Source organism: Pristiophorus japonicus, chromosome 11 (assembly GCF_044704955.1).
Source record: "Pristiophorus japonicus isolate sPriJap1 chromosome 11, sPriJap1.hap1, whole genome shotgun sequence".
Lineage (NCBI taxonomy): Eukaryota > Metazoa > Chordata > Chondrichthyes > Pristiophoridae > Pristiophorus > Pristiophorus japonicus.
In genome coordinates, this window is record NC_091987.1 from 214,584,312 (window position 1) to 214,601,298 (window position 16,987).

The window sequence follows — 16,987 nt, forward strand, 5'->3', positions numbered from 1 at the left end:
ACCGTGTGTGTGTCTGTACGTGTATTTGCTTCTGCACATGTGTGAGTATGCGCGCGTGGGTATCTGCGTGTGTGTGCATGCGTGTGTATGCGCGTGTGTGTATGCACGTATGTATGTGCGTGTGAGTATGCGCATCTGTGTATGCACGTGTGAGTATGCGCGCCCTGTGTATGCGCGTGAGTATGTGTGTCTGTGTGTGCGCGTCTGTGTATGCGCGCCTGTGTATGCACGTCCGTGTATGCGCGCCTGTGTATGCACATCTGTGTATGCGCGCCTGTGTATGCACATGATTGTATGCGCGTGTGTGTTTGCGCGTGAGCGTATGCCCGTGAGTGTATGTGCGTGTGAGTATGCACGTGTGTGTATGCGCGCGTGAGTGTGCACTTGTGTGCATGTCTATATGTATGTGTGCTGTGTGTGTATACGTGCGTGTATTTGTATATGCGCCCACATTTGTGTGTGCGCATGTATATGCATGTGTGGTGTGTGTTTATATATATGCGCGTGTGGAATTATGCGCATGTGCATATATTTTTTTTAATCTTTTCCATTAAATTAGTTCTTAAATTTGTTGCTCATACACTGCAACAGTGACTAAGCTACAAAAATTGGCTGTAAAGCGCCTCGGGCCAGCCTGGGGTTGTGAAAGGCGCTATAGAAATACAAGTTCTTTCTTTCTGAAGGTTTGTGACCAGCTATACGTAACCATGGCAGAACTTCAACATAAGACGGAGAGACACGGCAGGAATTATTGAAACGCGTGGTCCTGACTTTAGCTCCAGGCGGACGCCCCGCTCAGGCCTGAGTTAAAATTGCAGTCTGGGTCTCAATGATGTCATCGGGCCGCAACATACACGTGTAAAGAAGGACCCTGTTGGCTCTGGGCGCCTGTCCTTGCTGCCCGCTCAGGAGAGCAGGTTAAAATTGCAGATGCTGGGATCGTGGAGGCTTTTGGGCAGGTGAGAGCCAGGGCCAGATTTTAACTGTCCACCCGCCAGGTTTCCGCTGAGCGAGTGGGGTTAAAATCGCCCTCCCCCACAGCCCCCTCCCCGAGCCCTCGTTCATTAGTGACAGTGTAAACAACGTGATTAGAGGAAATATTGCATCCTGTAATGAGGAGCTGTGGGACAAGCTATCTCCAAAAGAGTAGCAAGCAAGGAAGAGCTGCATTAATAAGATTAACGTTATCCAATTACATTCAAAACGATTTGGCAGCAAGCACACTGGAGTGATTAAGAGATAGGCTCGGCAGTACATGTAACCAGCCCTTGCAACAAGTCCGAGGCTACAGCATTCATCTCACAGTATCAGCAATGGCATGTACGGAATGCTTTGAAATCTGTATTTACTCAACTCCCATTGCAACCACTGTGCAGCATTGTGGGTGAAGTTAGCCGTCAGATGCCACGTTCAACACTTCAATACAGTCGGTGTTACAGAGCAAGCCGTGGCTCAGTGGGTGAGACACTCACTCGTCTCTCAGCCGGACGGTCGTGGGTTCAAGTCCCATTCCGGAGACTTGAGCCCATAATCTAGGCCGATGCTCCCAGTGCCATACAGAGGGAGCGCCACACTGTCGGAGGGGCAGTACTGAGGGAGCGCCGCACTGTCGGAGGGGCAGAACTGAGGGAGCGCCGCACTGTCGGAGGGGCAGAACTGAGGGAGCGCTGCAGTGTCGGAGGGGCAGTACTGAGGGAACGCCGCACTGTCGGATGGGCAGTCCTGAGGGAGTGCCGCAACGTTGGAGGGGCAGTCCTGAGGGAGTGCCGCTCTGTCGGAGGGGCAGTACTGAGGGAGCGCCGCACTGTCGGAGGGGCAGAACTGAGGGAGCGCTGCAGTGTCGGAGGGGCAGTACTGAGGGAACGCCGCACTGAGGGAGTGCCGCACTGTCGGATGGGCAGTCCTGAGGGAGTGCCGCAGCGTCGGAGGGGCAGTATTGAGGGAGTGCTGCACTGTCGGAGGGGCAGTACTGAGGGAGTGCTGCACTGCCGGAGGGGCAGTACTGAGGGAGTGCTGCACTGTCGGAGGGGCAGTACTGAGGGAGTGCTGCACTGCCGGAGGGGCAGTACTGAGGGAGTGCTGCACTGTCGGAGGGCCCTCTAACTGTACAATGCTGCCTCAGTACTGTGCTGGAGTGTCAGCTATAACTTTGTGCTCAAATCTCCGAAGTGGGGCATGAACCCGCAACCTTCTGACTCCGAGGCAGAGAGTGCTACACACTGAGCCACGCTGACAACGGACCAGTACCAAGCCTCAGAAACCGGCTGTGATTGAGAGTTTTATATTCCATTCACCCACATTGCAAACCACTTTATCTGCCAACTCACCATCTGCAATGCCTTGGGATATGCTCTGAGATTGTAACAGAACAAAGATTAAAATATGCTGCCTATATATTCCGCACTTAAACATTCATCTCTTCGGTGCCCCTCCCAGGATCGTTTACCTGAATGGTTTTCTGCGATTTTTTCATTTGGCCAACAGTGTCTCTGTTTGACAAGTCCATCATTAGGTCCTTTGCAACCGCTCCTTCACACTCTTGGATATCCTGAAAGAAAAGGAGAGTCAAAAGTTAGTTTTCTTTAGTTGTTTAGATTAGTTGTTTCATAGAATCTTACAGCACAGCAGGAGGCTGTGAGGATGCTCACTGGTTTGTGGAGCTGGGAGTGGCTTAGCCAGTCACGTGATGTTCACAAGACTCAATAAAACCCCAGCCAGTTGGGTTCGGGGGATCCATGATAGGGCAGATGGTTGTGAGCCTGGTGGATGAACTGGTAATGTGTCGTGTGATTGTTAAACCTTTTGCTAATAAACCAACTAGTTCTTAATAGCAATGTGTTGCTATGAATTCTTAAGCAAAGAGGCCATTCAGCCCATCGTGCCTGTGACGGCTCTGTGAAAGAGCGATCCCATTAGTCCCACTGCCCCTGCTGCTCTTTCCTCGCAGCCCTGCAAAATTTTTCTTTTTCAAGTATTTATCCAATTCTCTTTTGAAAGTTACTATTGAATCTGCTCCCACCGCCCTTTCAGGCAGCGCGTTCCCGATCACAACAACTCGCTGCGTCAAAAATCTCTCCTCATCTCACTTCTGTCGTTTTTGGCAATTACGTTAAGTCTGTGTCCTCTGGTTACCGAACCTCCTGCCCGTGGAAGCAGTTCATTATTTACCTTTTGCCTTACTCTCGGGCACGGTACCATGGGCGCCAATGGCCCAACACAACATTTTCCCACTGTGAGCCTCGACCGTGAGTGCGGGCAGGCTGCTCGACCTGGGGGGGCCTCACACAGATACACTGCCAGAAAAGTGAAGAGCGAGCAGGCACCATTCCCAGCCTGATCTTGTGCATTCCCTCCCTCGCCCCCTAGCCCCAGAGCACTGAAACACTCTTTACACTACCTTTGTTTTATTACTCCGATCCCACCCGCTCATTGGGAGCATTTACTGAGACATTAGCAATTTAGGAAGATCTGGCATGAATATTGTGGCCTCAGCACATCCCCAAATGCTTTACAGCCAATGAATTACTTTGGAGCAAAACAGGACAGCCCATTTGTGCAGAGCAAGATCTGACGTACAGCGGGTGAGCTGTATGACCAATTGGTCTATTTTTGATGGTAATGGTTGAGGGGTGAATGTTGGCCAAGGCACCAGGAGAACTCCCCTGCTGTTCTCCACATAGTCCCATGGCAGACAGAGCCCTGGTTTAACATCTCCTTCAATACGTCAGCTGTGGCTCAGTAGGTAGCACTCTTGCCTCTGAGTCAGAAGGTTGTGGGCTCAATTCCCACTCCAGGGATTGAGCACGGAAAATCTCGGCTGACACTCCAGTGCAGTACTGAGGGAGTGCTGCACTGTCGGAGGGGCAGTACTGAGGGAGTGCCGCACTGTCAGAGGGGAGGTGCTGAAGGGAGTGCTGCACTGTCGGAGGGGTAGGATTGAGGGAGCACTGCACTGTTGGAGGGGCAGTACTGAGGGAGTGCTGCACTGTCGGAGGGGCCGTCTTTTGGATGAGACATTAAACAACTCTCAGGTGGACGTAAAAGATCCCATGGCGCTATTTCGAAGAAGAGCCTGATGTGTTGGTAGGATGTTCCACATCGCGATCACTAATACAGCACTGGAACAGAGAAAGTTAAAGGTCATTCTGATAGAGGGTTGCAAAGTTCTGAAGGGATGTGACAAAGTGAACAATGAATCATTGTCTCCACTGGCTGGGAAAGGGCGTATGTGCAAACGGGGGTAAGTTTTTAGGCTCAAGGGGAATCAAGTTATACGGAGATCAGGCGGGAAAGTGGAGTTGAGGTCGATGATCAGCCGTGATCTTATTGAATGGCGGAGCAGGCTCGAGGGGCCATAGGACTTACTCCTGGTATTTCTTATGTTCTTAAGAGCAGGGGACATATTTCTGGTGTCCTGGCCAGTATTTATCCCTCAACCAACATTACAACTGTGACTACACATCAAACACTTCTTCTTTCAAAATGTTGGCATGTCTGACAGTGCAGCACTCCCTCAGTAAGAACATTAGAACATAAGAAATAGGAGCAGGAGTAGGCCATTTGGCCCCTCGAGCCTGCTCCGCCATTTAATACGATCATGGCTGATCCGATCATGGACGCAGGTCCACTTCCCCGCCTGCTCCCCATAACCCCTTATACCCTTATCGTTTAAGAAACTGTCTATCTCTGTCTTAAGTATATTCAATGACCCAGCTTCCACAGCTCTCTGAGGCAGCGAATTCCACAGATCCACAACCCTCTGAGAGAAGAAATGTCTCCTCATCTCAGTTTTAAATGGGCGGCCCCTTATTCTAAGATTATGCTCCCTAGTTCTTATCTTCCCTGTTAGTGGAACCATCTTCTCTGTATCCAGCTTGTCAAGCCCCCTCATAATCTTATACATTTCGATAAGATCACCTCTCATTCTTCTAAACGCCAATGAGTAGAAGCCCAACCTACTCAACCTTTCCTCATAAGTCAACCCCCTCATCTCTGAAATCAACCTTGTGAACCTTCTCTGAACTGCCTCCAAAGCAAGTATATCCTTTCGAAAATATGGAAACCAAAATTGCACGCAGTACTCCAGGTGTGGCTTCACCAATACCTTGTACAACTGTAGCAAGACTTCCCTGCTTTTATACTCCATCCCCTTTGCAATAAAGGCCAAGATTCCATTGGCCTTCCTGATCACTTGCTGTACCTGCATACTAACCTTTTGTGTTTCATGCACAAGTACCCCAGGTTGCGTTGTACTGCAATACTTTGCAATCTTTCTCCATTTAAATAATAACTTGCTCTTTGATTTTTTTCTGCCAAAGTGCATGACCTCACAATTTCCAACATCTGCCAAATTTTTGCCCACTCACTTAGCCGATCTATGTCCTTTTGCAGATTTTGTGTGTCCTCCTCACACATTGCTTTTCCTCCCATCTTTGTATCGTTGGCAAACTTGGCTACGATCCTCCAAGTCGTTAATATAGATTGTAAATAGTTGGGGTCCCAGCACTGATCCCTGCGGCACCACACTGGTTACTGATTGCCAACCCAAGAATTAACCATTTATCCCTACTCTCTGTTTCCTGTTCATTAGCCAATCCTCTACCCATGCTAATATATTACCCCCAACCCCATGAACTATAATCTTGTGCAGTAACCTTTTATGTGGCACCTTGTCAAATGCCTTCTGGAAGTCCAAATACACCACATCCACTGGTTCCCCTTTATCCACCCTGTTCGTTACATCCTCAAAGAATTCTAGCAAATTTGCCAAACAAGACTTCCCCTTCATAAATCCATGCTGACTCTGCTTGACCGAATTTTGCTTTTCCAAATGCCCTGCTACTGCTTCTTTAATAATGGACTCCAACATTTTCCCAACCACAGATGTTAGGCTAACTGGTCTATAGTTTCCTGCTTTTTGTCTGCCTCCTTTTTTAAACAGAGGCGTTACATTTAAATCTACATCAGAAAATTTGAGACCAGTTTTCCAATCTGCTGCGACCTCCCCAGAATCCAGGGAATTTTGGTAAATTACAACCAATGCATCCACTATCCCTGCCGCTAATTCTCTTAAGACTCTAGGATGCAAGCCATCAGGTCCAGGGGATTTATCTGCCTTTAGTCCCATTATCTTACTGAATACTACCTCCTTACTGATTGTGATTGTGTTAAGTTCCTCCCCCCTATAGCCCCTTGACTATCCACTGTTGGAATATTATTAGTGTCCTCTACCGTAAAGACTGATACAAAATATTTGTTCAGAGTTTCTGCCTTCTCTATGTTCCTCATTACTAATTCCCCGGTCTCACCCTCTAAGGGATCAACATTTACTCTAGCCACTCTTTTCCTTTTTATAAACCTATAGAAACTCTTGCTATCTGTTTTTATATTTTATGCTAGTTTACTTTCATAGTCTATCTTCCCTTTCTTAATCATTTTTTTCGTCATTCTTTGTTGGCTTTTAAAAGCTTCCCAGTCTTCTGTCCTCCCACTAGTTTTGGCCACATTATATGCCCTTGTTTTTAATTGGATACCGTCCTTTATTTCTTTAGTTAACCACGTTTGGCTATATTTTCTCTTACGCTTTTTCCTCCTCACTGGAATATATTTTTCTTAAGAGTTGTGAAATATCTCCTTAAATGTACACAGACCGTCCTACATTTTAATCTATTTTCCCAGTCCACTTTACCCAACTCTACCCTCATACTTTCATAGTCTCCTTTATTGAAGCTTAGTACGCTGGTTAGAGATCCAACTTTCTCATCCTCCATCTGAATTTGAAATTCAATCATGCTATGATCACTCATTCCGAGGGGATCCTTTACTCGGAGATTGTTTATTAATCCTGTCTCATTACACAGGACCAGATCTAAGATAGCCTGCCCCCTGGTTGGTTCCGTTACATACTGCTCAAGGAACCCATCCCTTATGCACTCTATGAACTCTTCCTCAAGCCTACCCTGACCAATTTGATTTGTCCAATCAATATGGAGGTTAAAATCACCTATGATTATTGCTGTTCCTTTTTTACAAGCCCCCACTATTTCCTGGTTTATGCTCAGCCCAACAGAGTTACTACTGTTAGGGGGCCTATATCTACGCCCACCAGTGACTTTTTCCCCTTAATGTTCCTTATCTCCACCCAAACTGTTTCAACACCCTTATCATTTAAGCCAATATCGTTTCTTACTATTGCAGTAATTCCATCCTTTATCAATAGAGCTACCCCACCTCCTTTTCCTTTCTGTCTGTCCTTCCGGATTGTCAAGTATCCCTGAATATTTAATTCCCAGTCACGGTCACCTTGCAACCACGTCTCTGTAATGGTTATCAGATTATTCACATTTGTCTCAATTTGTGCCGTCAACTCGTTTATTTTGTTACAAATGCTACGTGCATTTAGACAAAGTGCCTTTAAGTTTGTTTTTTTACCCTTTCTTCCTGCTTGTTTCCTCTGTCCTTCAAACTCACTTTCTTTATTTTTGCTTTCTAATTCCAGCTTTACTCCCCTCCCTACTGAATCTATTCTCCGGTTCCCATCCCCCTGCCAAGCTAGTTTAAACCCTCCCCAACAGCACTAGCAACCCCCCCCCCCTTCCCCCGCGAGAATATTGATCCCGGCTCTGTTGAGGTGCAACGCGTCCGGCTTGTACAGGTCCCACCTCCCCCAGAAGCGGTCCCAATGCCTCAGGAAACTAAAGCCCTCCCGCCTGCACCATCTCTCCAGCCACGTATTCATCTTCTCTATCCTCCTATTTCTGTACTCACTAGCTCGTGGCATTGGGAGTGATCCGGAGATTACTACCTTTGGGGTCCTGCTTTTTAATCTCTCTCCAAGCTCCCTAAACTCTGCTTGCAGGACCTCATCCCTCTTCCTACCGATGTCATTGGTACAGATATGGACCACGACCTTTGGGTGTTCACCCTCTCCCCCCAGAATGCCCTGCAGTGAAGTGTCAGCCTGGATTCTGTGCTCAAATTGTGGATTGGAGCTTGAACCCACGACCTCATGAATCAGAGGAGCAAGTGTTACCCTCGATTAAAATGAACCAAAGCTGGATCAGTCCATGGCTGCTTCGTAAAGGTCCATGAGGATAAATTGGACACGTGTAGGGAACTTCGCACATCTGGCCTAATGTGTTCGCAGGATGGAACAGAGAAGGTTATGACGCATTCTAATAAAGAGCTGCAAAGTTCTGAAGGGATTTGACAGAGTGAACCATGAATAATTGTCTCTGCTGGCTGAGGAAGAGCGCGCGAGCAAATGGGGGGTAAGTTAACAGTTATCAGAATAACAACATGTATTTACAGAACATCTTTAATACAGTGAAACATCCCAAATTGCTTCACAGGAGAAACGTGAGACAAATAAAAAATTGACACCAAACCACAAAGGAGAAATTAGGGCAGGTGACCAAAACCTTGGTCAAGAAAGTAGTCCCTCTAGTTTACGCAGGGCAGAATGTGGGAGGCCAGCCAGGGCCGCGGTGGAATAGTCAAGTGGAACGTGGAACTTCCAGCACGTGGCTTATAGGGCAGGGTCTGGAAGGGAATGAATGAGTACTGAAAATAGAATAATGCAAGAGGGAAACGGCAGGGACAGGTGATTAGATTTGAGTGATAGCACTGGCAAAGGCCCGATGGGCAGAATGGACTCTTCCTCCCTATCGCTGTAATCTCCTCCAGCCCCACAACGCCCGTGTCCGCCCCGAGATGTCTGCGCTCCTCTAATTCTGGCCTCCTGAGCATCCCTGATTATAATCGCTCCACCATTGGTGGCCGTGCCTTCAGTAAAGGTCTGTGAGGATAAATTGGACACGTGTAGGGAACTTCGCACAACTGGCCTGATGTTGTGTTCGCAAGATGGAACAGAGAAGGTTATGGCGCATTCTAATAGAGAGCTGCTAAGTTCTGAAGGGATTTGACAGAGTGAACCATGAATAATTGTCTCTGCTGGCTGGGGAAGGACGTGCGAGCAAACTCCCTCTCTAAACCTCTCCACCTCTCTTTCCTCCTTCAAGCTGCTCCTGAAAACCTACCTCTTTGACCAAGTTTTAAGAACATAAGAAATAGGAGCAGGAGAAGGCCACACAGCCCCTCGAGCCTGCTCTGCTATTTAATACGATCATGGCTGATCCGATCATGGAATCGCGTCCAGTTCCCCACCCGCTCCCCACAACCCCTTATCCTCTTGTCGGTTAAGAAACTGTCTATCTCTGTCTTAAATTTATTCAATGTCCCAGCTTCCACAGCTCTCTGAGTCAGCGAATTCCACAGATTTACAACCCTCTGAGAGAAGAAATTCCTCCTCATCTCAGTTTTAAATGGGCGGCCCCTTATTCTAAGATTATGCCCCCTAGTTCTAGTCTGCCCAATCCTCTCTGCATCCACCTTGTCAAGCCTCCTCATAATCTTATATATTTCGATAAGATCACCTCTCATTCTTCTGACTTCCAAAGAGTAGAGGCCCAACCTACTCAACCTTTCCTCATAAGTCAACTCCCTCAACCCCGGAATCAACCGAGTGAACCTTCTCTGAGCTGCCTGAACTGTCCCCTGCCCTAATTTCTACTTATGCAGCTCGGTGTCAACTTATTATCTCATAATACTCCTGTGAAGTGCCTTGGGACATTTCACTATGTTAAAGGTGCTATATAAATCTAAGTTGTTGCTGTTGTTGTTGTAATTTTATGATCCAATCGGTAATCAAGGAATATGGAGATCGGGCAGGAAGGTGGAATTGAGGTCGAAGATCAGCCATGATCTCACTGAATGACGGAGCAGGCTCGAGGGGCCACAGGGCCTACTTCTGCTTGTATTTCTTTTGTTCTTATATTCTTATCCGATATGCACCTCTGCAGTGTCCCTCGGAAATGCCTCTTTCCGAGGATCTAGTGTCAGGTTCTGGGAATGAAGAATGCATTCCTCTTGACAACACTCCAGTGCCAACAGCAAAGCGTGATCGGGGCCCAGGAGAGGCGTGAGTTTGGGGCCCAGAAGAGATGAGGGCCCAGGGGCAGCACGGACCAGCCCACACTGCGATGTGTGCGCGCACTAGATCCGTGCAGCAGAGCAGGTCTCCAGTCATCTTGTTTAACCCTTGCCACTGGACCAAGACCTCGCTCTGTCAAGCCCGTGTGGTGGCTGGTGTGCAACGGCCACCCCACGTTAAAAATAATCCACGCACAGGCATCTTCCACCCTTCTACATGTAGTTCGGGATCTGGAATATTTGGTCCTTCATTGAAACACCTGTGAACTCAGCCCTTTTTGGAGGTACAGCAAGTGATCAGGAAGGTCAATGGAGTATAAAGGAGTATAAAAGCAGGGAAGTCTTGCTACAGTTGTACAGGGTATTGATGAGGCCACACCTGGAATACTGCGTGCAGTTTTGCTTTCCATATTTACGAAAGGATATACTTGCTTTGGAGGCAGTTCAGAGAAGGTTCACTCGGTTGATTCCGGGGATGAGGGGGTTGACTTATGAGGAAAGGTTGAGTAGGTTGGGACTGCACTCATTGGAAAATTCAGAAGAATGAGAGGTGATCTTATCGAAACATATAAGATTATGAGGGGGCTCAACAAGGTGGATGCAGAGAGGATGTTTCCACTGACAGGGGAGACTAGAACTCGGGGGCATAATCTTAGAATATTTAAAACTGAGATGAGGAGGAATTTCTTCTCTCAGAGGGTTGTAAATCTGTGGAATTTGCTGCCTCAGAGAGCTGTGGAGGCTGGGTCATTGAATAAATTTGTCAGAAATAGACAGTTTCTTAAACGATAAGGGGTTATGGGGAGCGGGCGGGAAGTGGCCGCTCCCCATAACCATGATCTTATTGAATGGCGGAGCAGGCTCTGGGGGCCATATGGCCTACTCCTGCTTGTATTTCTTATGTTCTTATTATCGATACGAGGGACCGCCTACGATTAAGGGTTAAGAAGAATACACTCGCTCACAACCAATCCGCGCGCACGCACCCCCTCTGGCCAGACAGGGCTGTCAGTCATTAACAAGCCACGCTGGTTAAATGCTGCATAAAAGAAAAACCGGGGATGATTCTCGCAGCCAGCTTGTGCCGAAGAGAATTTTTTTTTTTTAAAACCCCAGAGACCATCTGTGTGCGGAGAGAATGAGAAACGAATCGCTCGACGCTGGGTATGTCAGAGCACAGCTGTTCCACTCCCAACCCCTCCCCTCCCCACCCAGCCCCCTCCCCACCCCTGCCAGCTTTCCACCGTGCCGGGGGTGGGGGGTGGGGGGGGAACGCAGACTGGAGGTGGACCGTTGCCAAGCGCAGCTGCCACGGCAACACCAGCAGCTCCTCGCAACAGGTTTAATGATGGGATTCGATAACGGAAGCAATTATCGGCAGAGCCTCCAGGTACTGTTAGAGCGAGGGGGCGGGCGATGGGGGGTTGGTGGGGGGGGGCGGCCGAGCACAGATTTCACAAAACACTTCCCGCCCGCTCCCCATGAAAGCACAACCATACTGCTGCTAAATCAATTATTTTGTGTTAAGGCTTCTATGACTCATCATCTCAACAAACAAGACATACCGAGCACGATGACTTGAAAGTTAAGAGAAAGAGCTTGCATTTATATAGCGCCTTTCACCAACTCAGGAAGTCCTAAAATGCTTTACAGCCAATGAAGTACTTTTTGGAGTGTAGTCGCTGTTGTAATGTAGGAAACACGGCGGCCAATTTGTGCACAGCAAGCTCCCACAAACAGCAATGTGATAATGACCAGGTAATCTGTTTTAGTGATGTTGATTGAGGGATAAATATTGGCCCCAGGACACCGGGGAGAACTCCCCTGCTCTTCTTCAAAATAGTGCCATGGGATCTTTTACTTCCGCCTGAGAGCAGACAGAGCCTCAGTTTAATGTCTCTTCCGAAAGTCGAAACCTCCGACAGTGCGGCACTCCCTCAGTACTGCCCCTCCAACAGTGCGGCGCTCCCTCAGTATTGCCCCTCCGACAGTGCGGCGCTCCCTCAGTACTGCCCCTCCGACAGTGCGGTGCTCCCTCAGTACTGCCCCTCCGACAGTGCGGCGCTCCCTCAGTACTGTTCCTCCGACAGTGCGGCGCTCCCTCAGTACTGCCCTCCGACAGTTCGGCGCTCCCTCAGTACTGCCCCTCCGACAGTGCAGCGCTCCCTCAGTACTGCCCCTCCGACAGTGCAGCGCTCCCTCAGTACTGCCCTCCGACAGTGCTGCACTCCCTCAGTACTGCCCCTCCGGCAGTGCGGCATTCCCTCAGTACTGCCCCTCCGACAGTGCGGCATTCCCTCAGTACTGCCCCTCCGGCAGTGCGGCATTCCCTCAGTACTGCCCCTCCAGCAGTGCGGCATTCCCTCAGTACTGCCCCTCCGGCAGTGCAGCGCTCCCTCGGTAGTGCTCCTCCGACAATGCAGCACTCACTCAGTAATAACCCTCCAACAGTGCAGCGCTCCCTCAGTACTGCCCTCCGGCAGTGCGGCGCTCCCTCAGTACTGCCCCTCCGGCGGTGCGGCACTCCCTCTGTATTGCCCCTCCGACAGTGCAGCACTCCCTCAGTACTGCCCCTCCGACAGTGCAGCACTCGCTCGGTACTGCCCCTCCGACAGTGCAGCACTCCCTCAGTACTGCCCCTCCGACAGTGCAGCACTCGCTCGGTACTGCCCCTCCGACAGTGCAGCACTCCCTCAGTACTGCCCCTCCGACAGTGCGGCACTACTTCAGTACTGCCCCTCTGACAGTGCGCCGCTCCCTCAGTACTGCCCCTCCGACAGTGCGGCACTCCCTCGGTACTGCCCCTCCGACAGTGCGGCACTCCCTCGGTACTGCCCCTCCGACAGTGCAGCACTTGTTCGTTCATCCTTCTTTAGAGACAAGATCTTAATTAGGGGCCCCTTGATCAGAGAGAGCAAAGATCAGTTCTGCAGGGATGCCAGCGAGGGAGAGGGTGTGTGGACATTGGGAGAGATCAGGACTGGCCCCGACTGTGCTGCCTCCATGGTGGAATAGCCCACTCACTGTCTTGGCTCTCAAACGAAGAATTGGCCACTTGGGGAAGGTCCCAAGGATTGCCGGGAGATCTGTCAACACCCTCAGGAGAGGGTTAGCAGCAGATGAGTGCAGACAGACGAATAAAGCATTCTGCTTTGAAATAATGTCATCCGTTAAAATGTCATCGGCTAAACCAGACTGTTCGCAACCTAGCCGTCATATTTGACCCGAACATGAGCTTTCAGCCACATGTCCGCGGAATAACTAAAACCACTGATTTCCACCTCTGTAACATCGCATGTCTCCGCCCGTGCCTCAGCTCATCCACTGCTGAAGCCCTCATCCATGCCTTTGTGACCTCTAGACCTGACTATCCCAATGCACTCCTGGCTGACCTCCCACATTCTACCCTGCTGAGAATGACGTGAGTAGCACGTGTAGTGAGTTGGTCGTACCGCAGGTAAAGGGTCCACAGCCAGATAGGGAATGGAAGACCAGCAGGAAGAGCAGTGCAAGGAAGGTAGTGCAGGGGTCCCCTGCGGTCATCCCCCTGCAAAACAGATACTCATCAGGGGAGGGCAGCAGCAGCCAAGTTCATGGTACCGTGGCTGGCTCTGTTGCACAGGAGGGCAGGAAAAAGAGTGGGAGAGCGATAGTGTTAGGGGATTCAATTGTAAGGGGAATAGATAGGCGTTTCTGCGGCCGCAACCGAGACTCCAGGATGGTATGTTGCCTCCCTGATGCAAGGGTCAAGGATGTCTCGGAGCGGGTGCAGGACATTCTAAAAAGGGAGAGAGAACAGCCAGTTGTCGTGGTGCACATTGGTACCAACGACATAGGTAAAAAAAGGATGAGGTCCTACGAAACGAATTTAGGGAGCTAGGAGCTAAATTAAAAAGTAGGACATCAAAAGTAGTAATCTCGGGATTGCTATCAGTGCCACGTGCTAGTCAGAGTAGGAATCGCAGGATAGCACAGATGACTATGTGGCTTGAGCAGTGGTGCAGCAGGGAGGGATTCAAATTCCTGGGGCATTGGAACCGGTTCTGGGGGAGGTGGGACCAGTACAAACTGGACGGTCTGCACCTAGGCAGGCCCGGAACCAATGTCCTAGGGGGAGTGTTTGCTAGTGCTGTTGGGGAGGAGTTAAACTAATATGGGAGGGGGATGGGAACCAATGCAGGGAGACAGAGGGAAACAAAAAGGAGACAAAAGCAAAAGACAGAAAGGAGATGAGGAAAAGTGGAGGGCAGAGAAACCCAAGGCAAAGAACAAAAAGGGCCACTGTACAGCAAAATTCTAAAAGGACAAAGGGTGTTAAAAAAACAAGCCTGAAGGCTTTGTGTCTTAATGCAAGGAGTATCCGTAATAAGGTGGATGAATTAACTGTGCAAATAGATGTTAACAAATATGATTGGGATTACGGAGACGTGGCTCCAGGATGATCAGGGCTGGGAACTCAACATCCAGGGGTATTCAACATTCAGAAAGGATAGAATAAAAGGAAAAGGAGGTGGGGTAGCATTGCTGGTTAAAGAGGAGATTAATGCAATAGTTAGGAAGGACATTAGCTTGGATGATGTGGAATCTATATGGGTAGAGCTGCAGAACACCAAAGGGCAAAAAATGTTCGTGGGAGTTGTGTACAGACCTCCCAAACAGTAGTAGTGATGTTGGGGAGGGCATCAAACAGGAAATTAGGGGTGCATGCAATAAGGGTGCAGCAGTTATAATGGGAGACTTTAATATGCATATAGATTGGGCTAACCAAACTGGAAGCAATACGGTGGAGGAGGATTTCCTGGAGTGCATAAGGGATGGTTTTCTAGACCAATATGTCGAGGAACCAACTAGGGGGGAGGCCATCTTAGACTGGGTGTTGTGTAATGAGAGAGGATTAATTAGCAATCTCGTTGTGCGAGGCCACTTGGGGAATAGTGACCATAATATGGTGGAATTCTGCATTAGGATGGAGAATGAAAGAGTTAATTCAGAGACCATGGTCCAGAACTTAACGAAGGCTAACTTTGAAGGTATGAGGCGTGAATTGGCTAGGATAGATTGGCGAATGATACTTAAGGGGTTGACTGTGGATGGGCAATGGCAGACATTTAGAGACCGCATGGATGAACTACAACAATTGTACATTCCTGTCTGGCGTAAAAATAAAAAAGGGAAGGTGGCTCAACCGTGGCTATCAAGGGAAATCAGGGATAGTATTAAAGCCAAGGAAATGGCATACAAATTGGCCAGAAATAGCAGCGAACCCGGAGACTGGGAGAAATTTAGAACTCAGCAGAGGAGGACAAAGGATTTGATTAGGGCAGGGAAAATGGAGTACGAGCAGAAGCTTGCAGGGAACATTAAGGTGGATTGCAAAAGTTTCTATAGATATGTAAAGAGAAAAAGGTTAGTAAAGACAAACATAGGTCCCCTGCAGTCAGAATCAGGGGAAGTCATAACGGGGAACAACGAAATGGCGGACCAATTGAACAAGAACTTTGGTTCGGTATTCACGAAGGAGGACACAAACAACCTTCCGGATATAAAAGGGGTCAGAGGGTCTAGTAAGGAGGGGGAACTGAGGGAAATCCTTATTAGTCGGGAAATTGTGTTGGGGAAATTGATGGGATTGAAGACCGATAAATCCCCAGGGCCTGATGGACTGCATCCCAGAGTACTTAAGGAGGTGGCCTTGGAAATAGCGGATGCATTGACAGTCATTTTCCAACATTCCATTGACTCTGGATCAGTTCCTATGGAGTGGAGGGTAGCCAATGTAACCCCACTTTTTAAAAAAGGAGGGAGAGAGAAAACAGGGAATGATAGACCGGTCAGCCTGACATCGGTAGTGGGTAAAATGATGGAATCAATTATTAAGGATGTCATAGCAGCGCATTTGGAAAGAGGTGACATGATAGGTCCAAGTCAGCATGGATTTGTGAAAGGGAAATCATGCTTGACAAATCTTCTGGAATTTTTTGAGGATGTTTCCAGTAGAGTGGACAAGGGAGAACCAGTTGATGTGGTATATTTGGATTTTCAGAAGGCTTTCGACAAGGTCCCACACAAGAGATTAATGTACAAAGTTAAAGCACATGGGATTGGGGGTAGTGTGCTGACATGGATTGAGAACTGGTTGTCAGACAGGAAGCAAAGAGTAGGAGTAAATGGGTACTTTTCAGAATGGCAGGCGGTGACTAGTGGGGTACCGCAAGGTTCTGTGCTGGGGCCCCAGCTGTTTACATTGTACATTAATGATTTAGACGAGGGGATTAAATGTAGTATCTTCAAATTTGCGGATGACACTAAGTTGGGTGGCAGTGTGTGCTGTGAGGAGGATGCTATGAGGCTGCAGAGCGACTTGGATAGGTTAGGTGAGTGGGCAAATGCATGGCAGATGAAGTATAATGTGGATAAATGTGAGGTTATCCACTTTGGTGGTAAAAACAGAGAGACAGACTATTATCTGAATGGTGACAGATTAGGAAAAGGGGAGGTGCAACAGGACCTGGGTGTCATGGTACATCAGTCATTGAAGATTGGCATGCAGGTACAGCAGGCGGTTAAGAAAGCAAATGGCATGTTGGCCTTCATAGCGAGGGGATTTGAGTACAGAGGCAGGGAGGTGTTGCTACAGTTGTACAGGGCCTTGGTGAGGCCACTTCTGGAGTATTGTGTACAGTTTTGGTCTCCTAACTTGAGGAAGGACATTCTTGTTATTGAGGGAGTGCAGCGAAGGTTCACCAGACTGATTCCCGGGATGGCCTATCAAGAAATACTGGATCAACTGGGCTTGTATCCACTGGAGTTCAGAAGAATGAGAGGGGACCTCATAGAAACGTTTAAAATTCTGATGGGTTTAGACAGGTTAGATGCAGGAAGAATGTTCCCAATGTTGGGGAAGTCCAGAACCAGGGGTCACAGTCTAAGGATAAGGGGTAAGCCATTTAGGACTGAGATGCGGAGAAACTTCTTCACCCAGAGAGTGGTGAATCTG

General features: G+C 48.7%; 1 protein-coding gene across 13 annotated transcripts in view; it reads right to left on the reverse strand.

Annotated features, from left to right (window-relative positions):
- phldb1b (pleckstrin homology-like domain, family B, member 1b) overlaps positions 1 to 16,987 on the reverse strand; it is a 475,105-nt gene that overhangs the window by 402,225 nt on the left and 55,893 nt on the right. For all 13 annotated transcript variants that reach the window (XM_070894525.1, XM_070894517.1, XM_070894521.1 and 10 more), the window contains exon 2: positions 2,447 to 2,548. In XM_070894525.1, the coding sequence (XP_070750626.1) occupies positions 2,447 to 2,548 (102 nt within the window). The remainder of the gene's footprint in view (positions 1 to 2,446; positions 2,549 to 16,987) is intronic.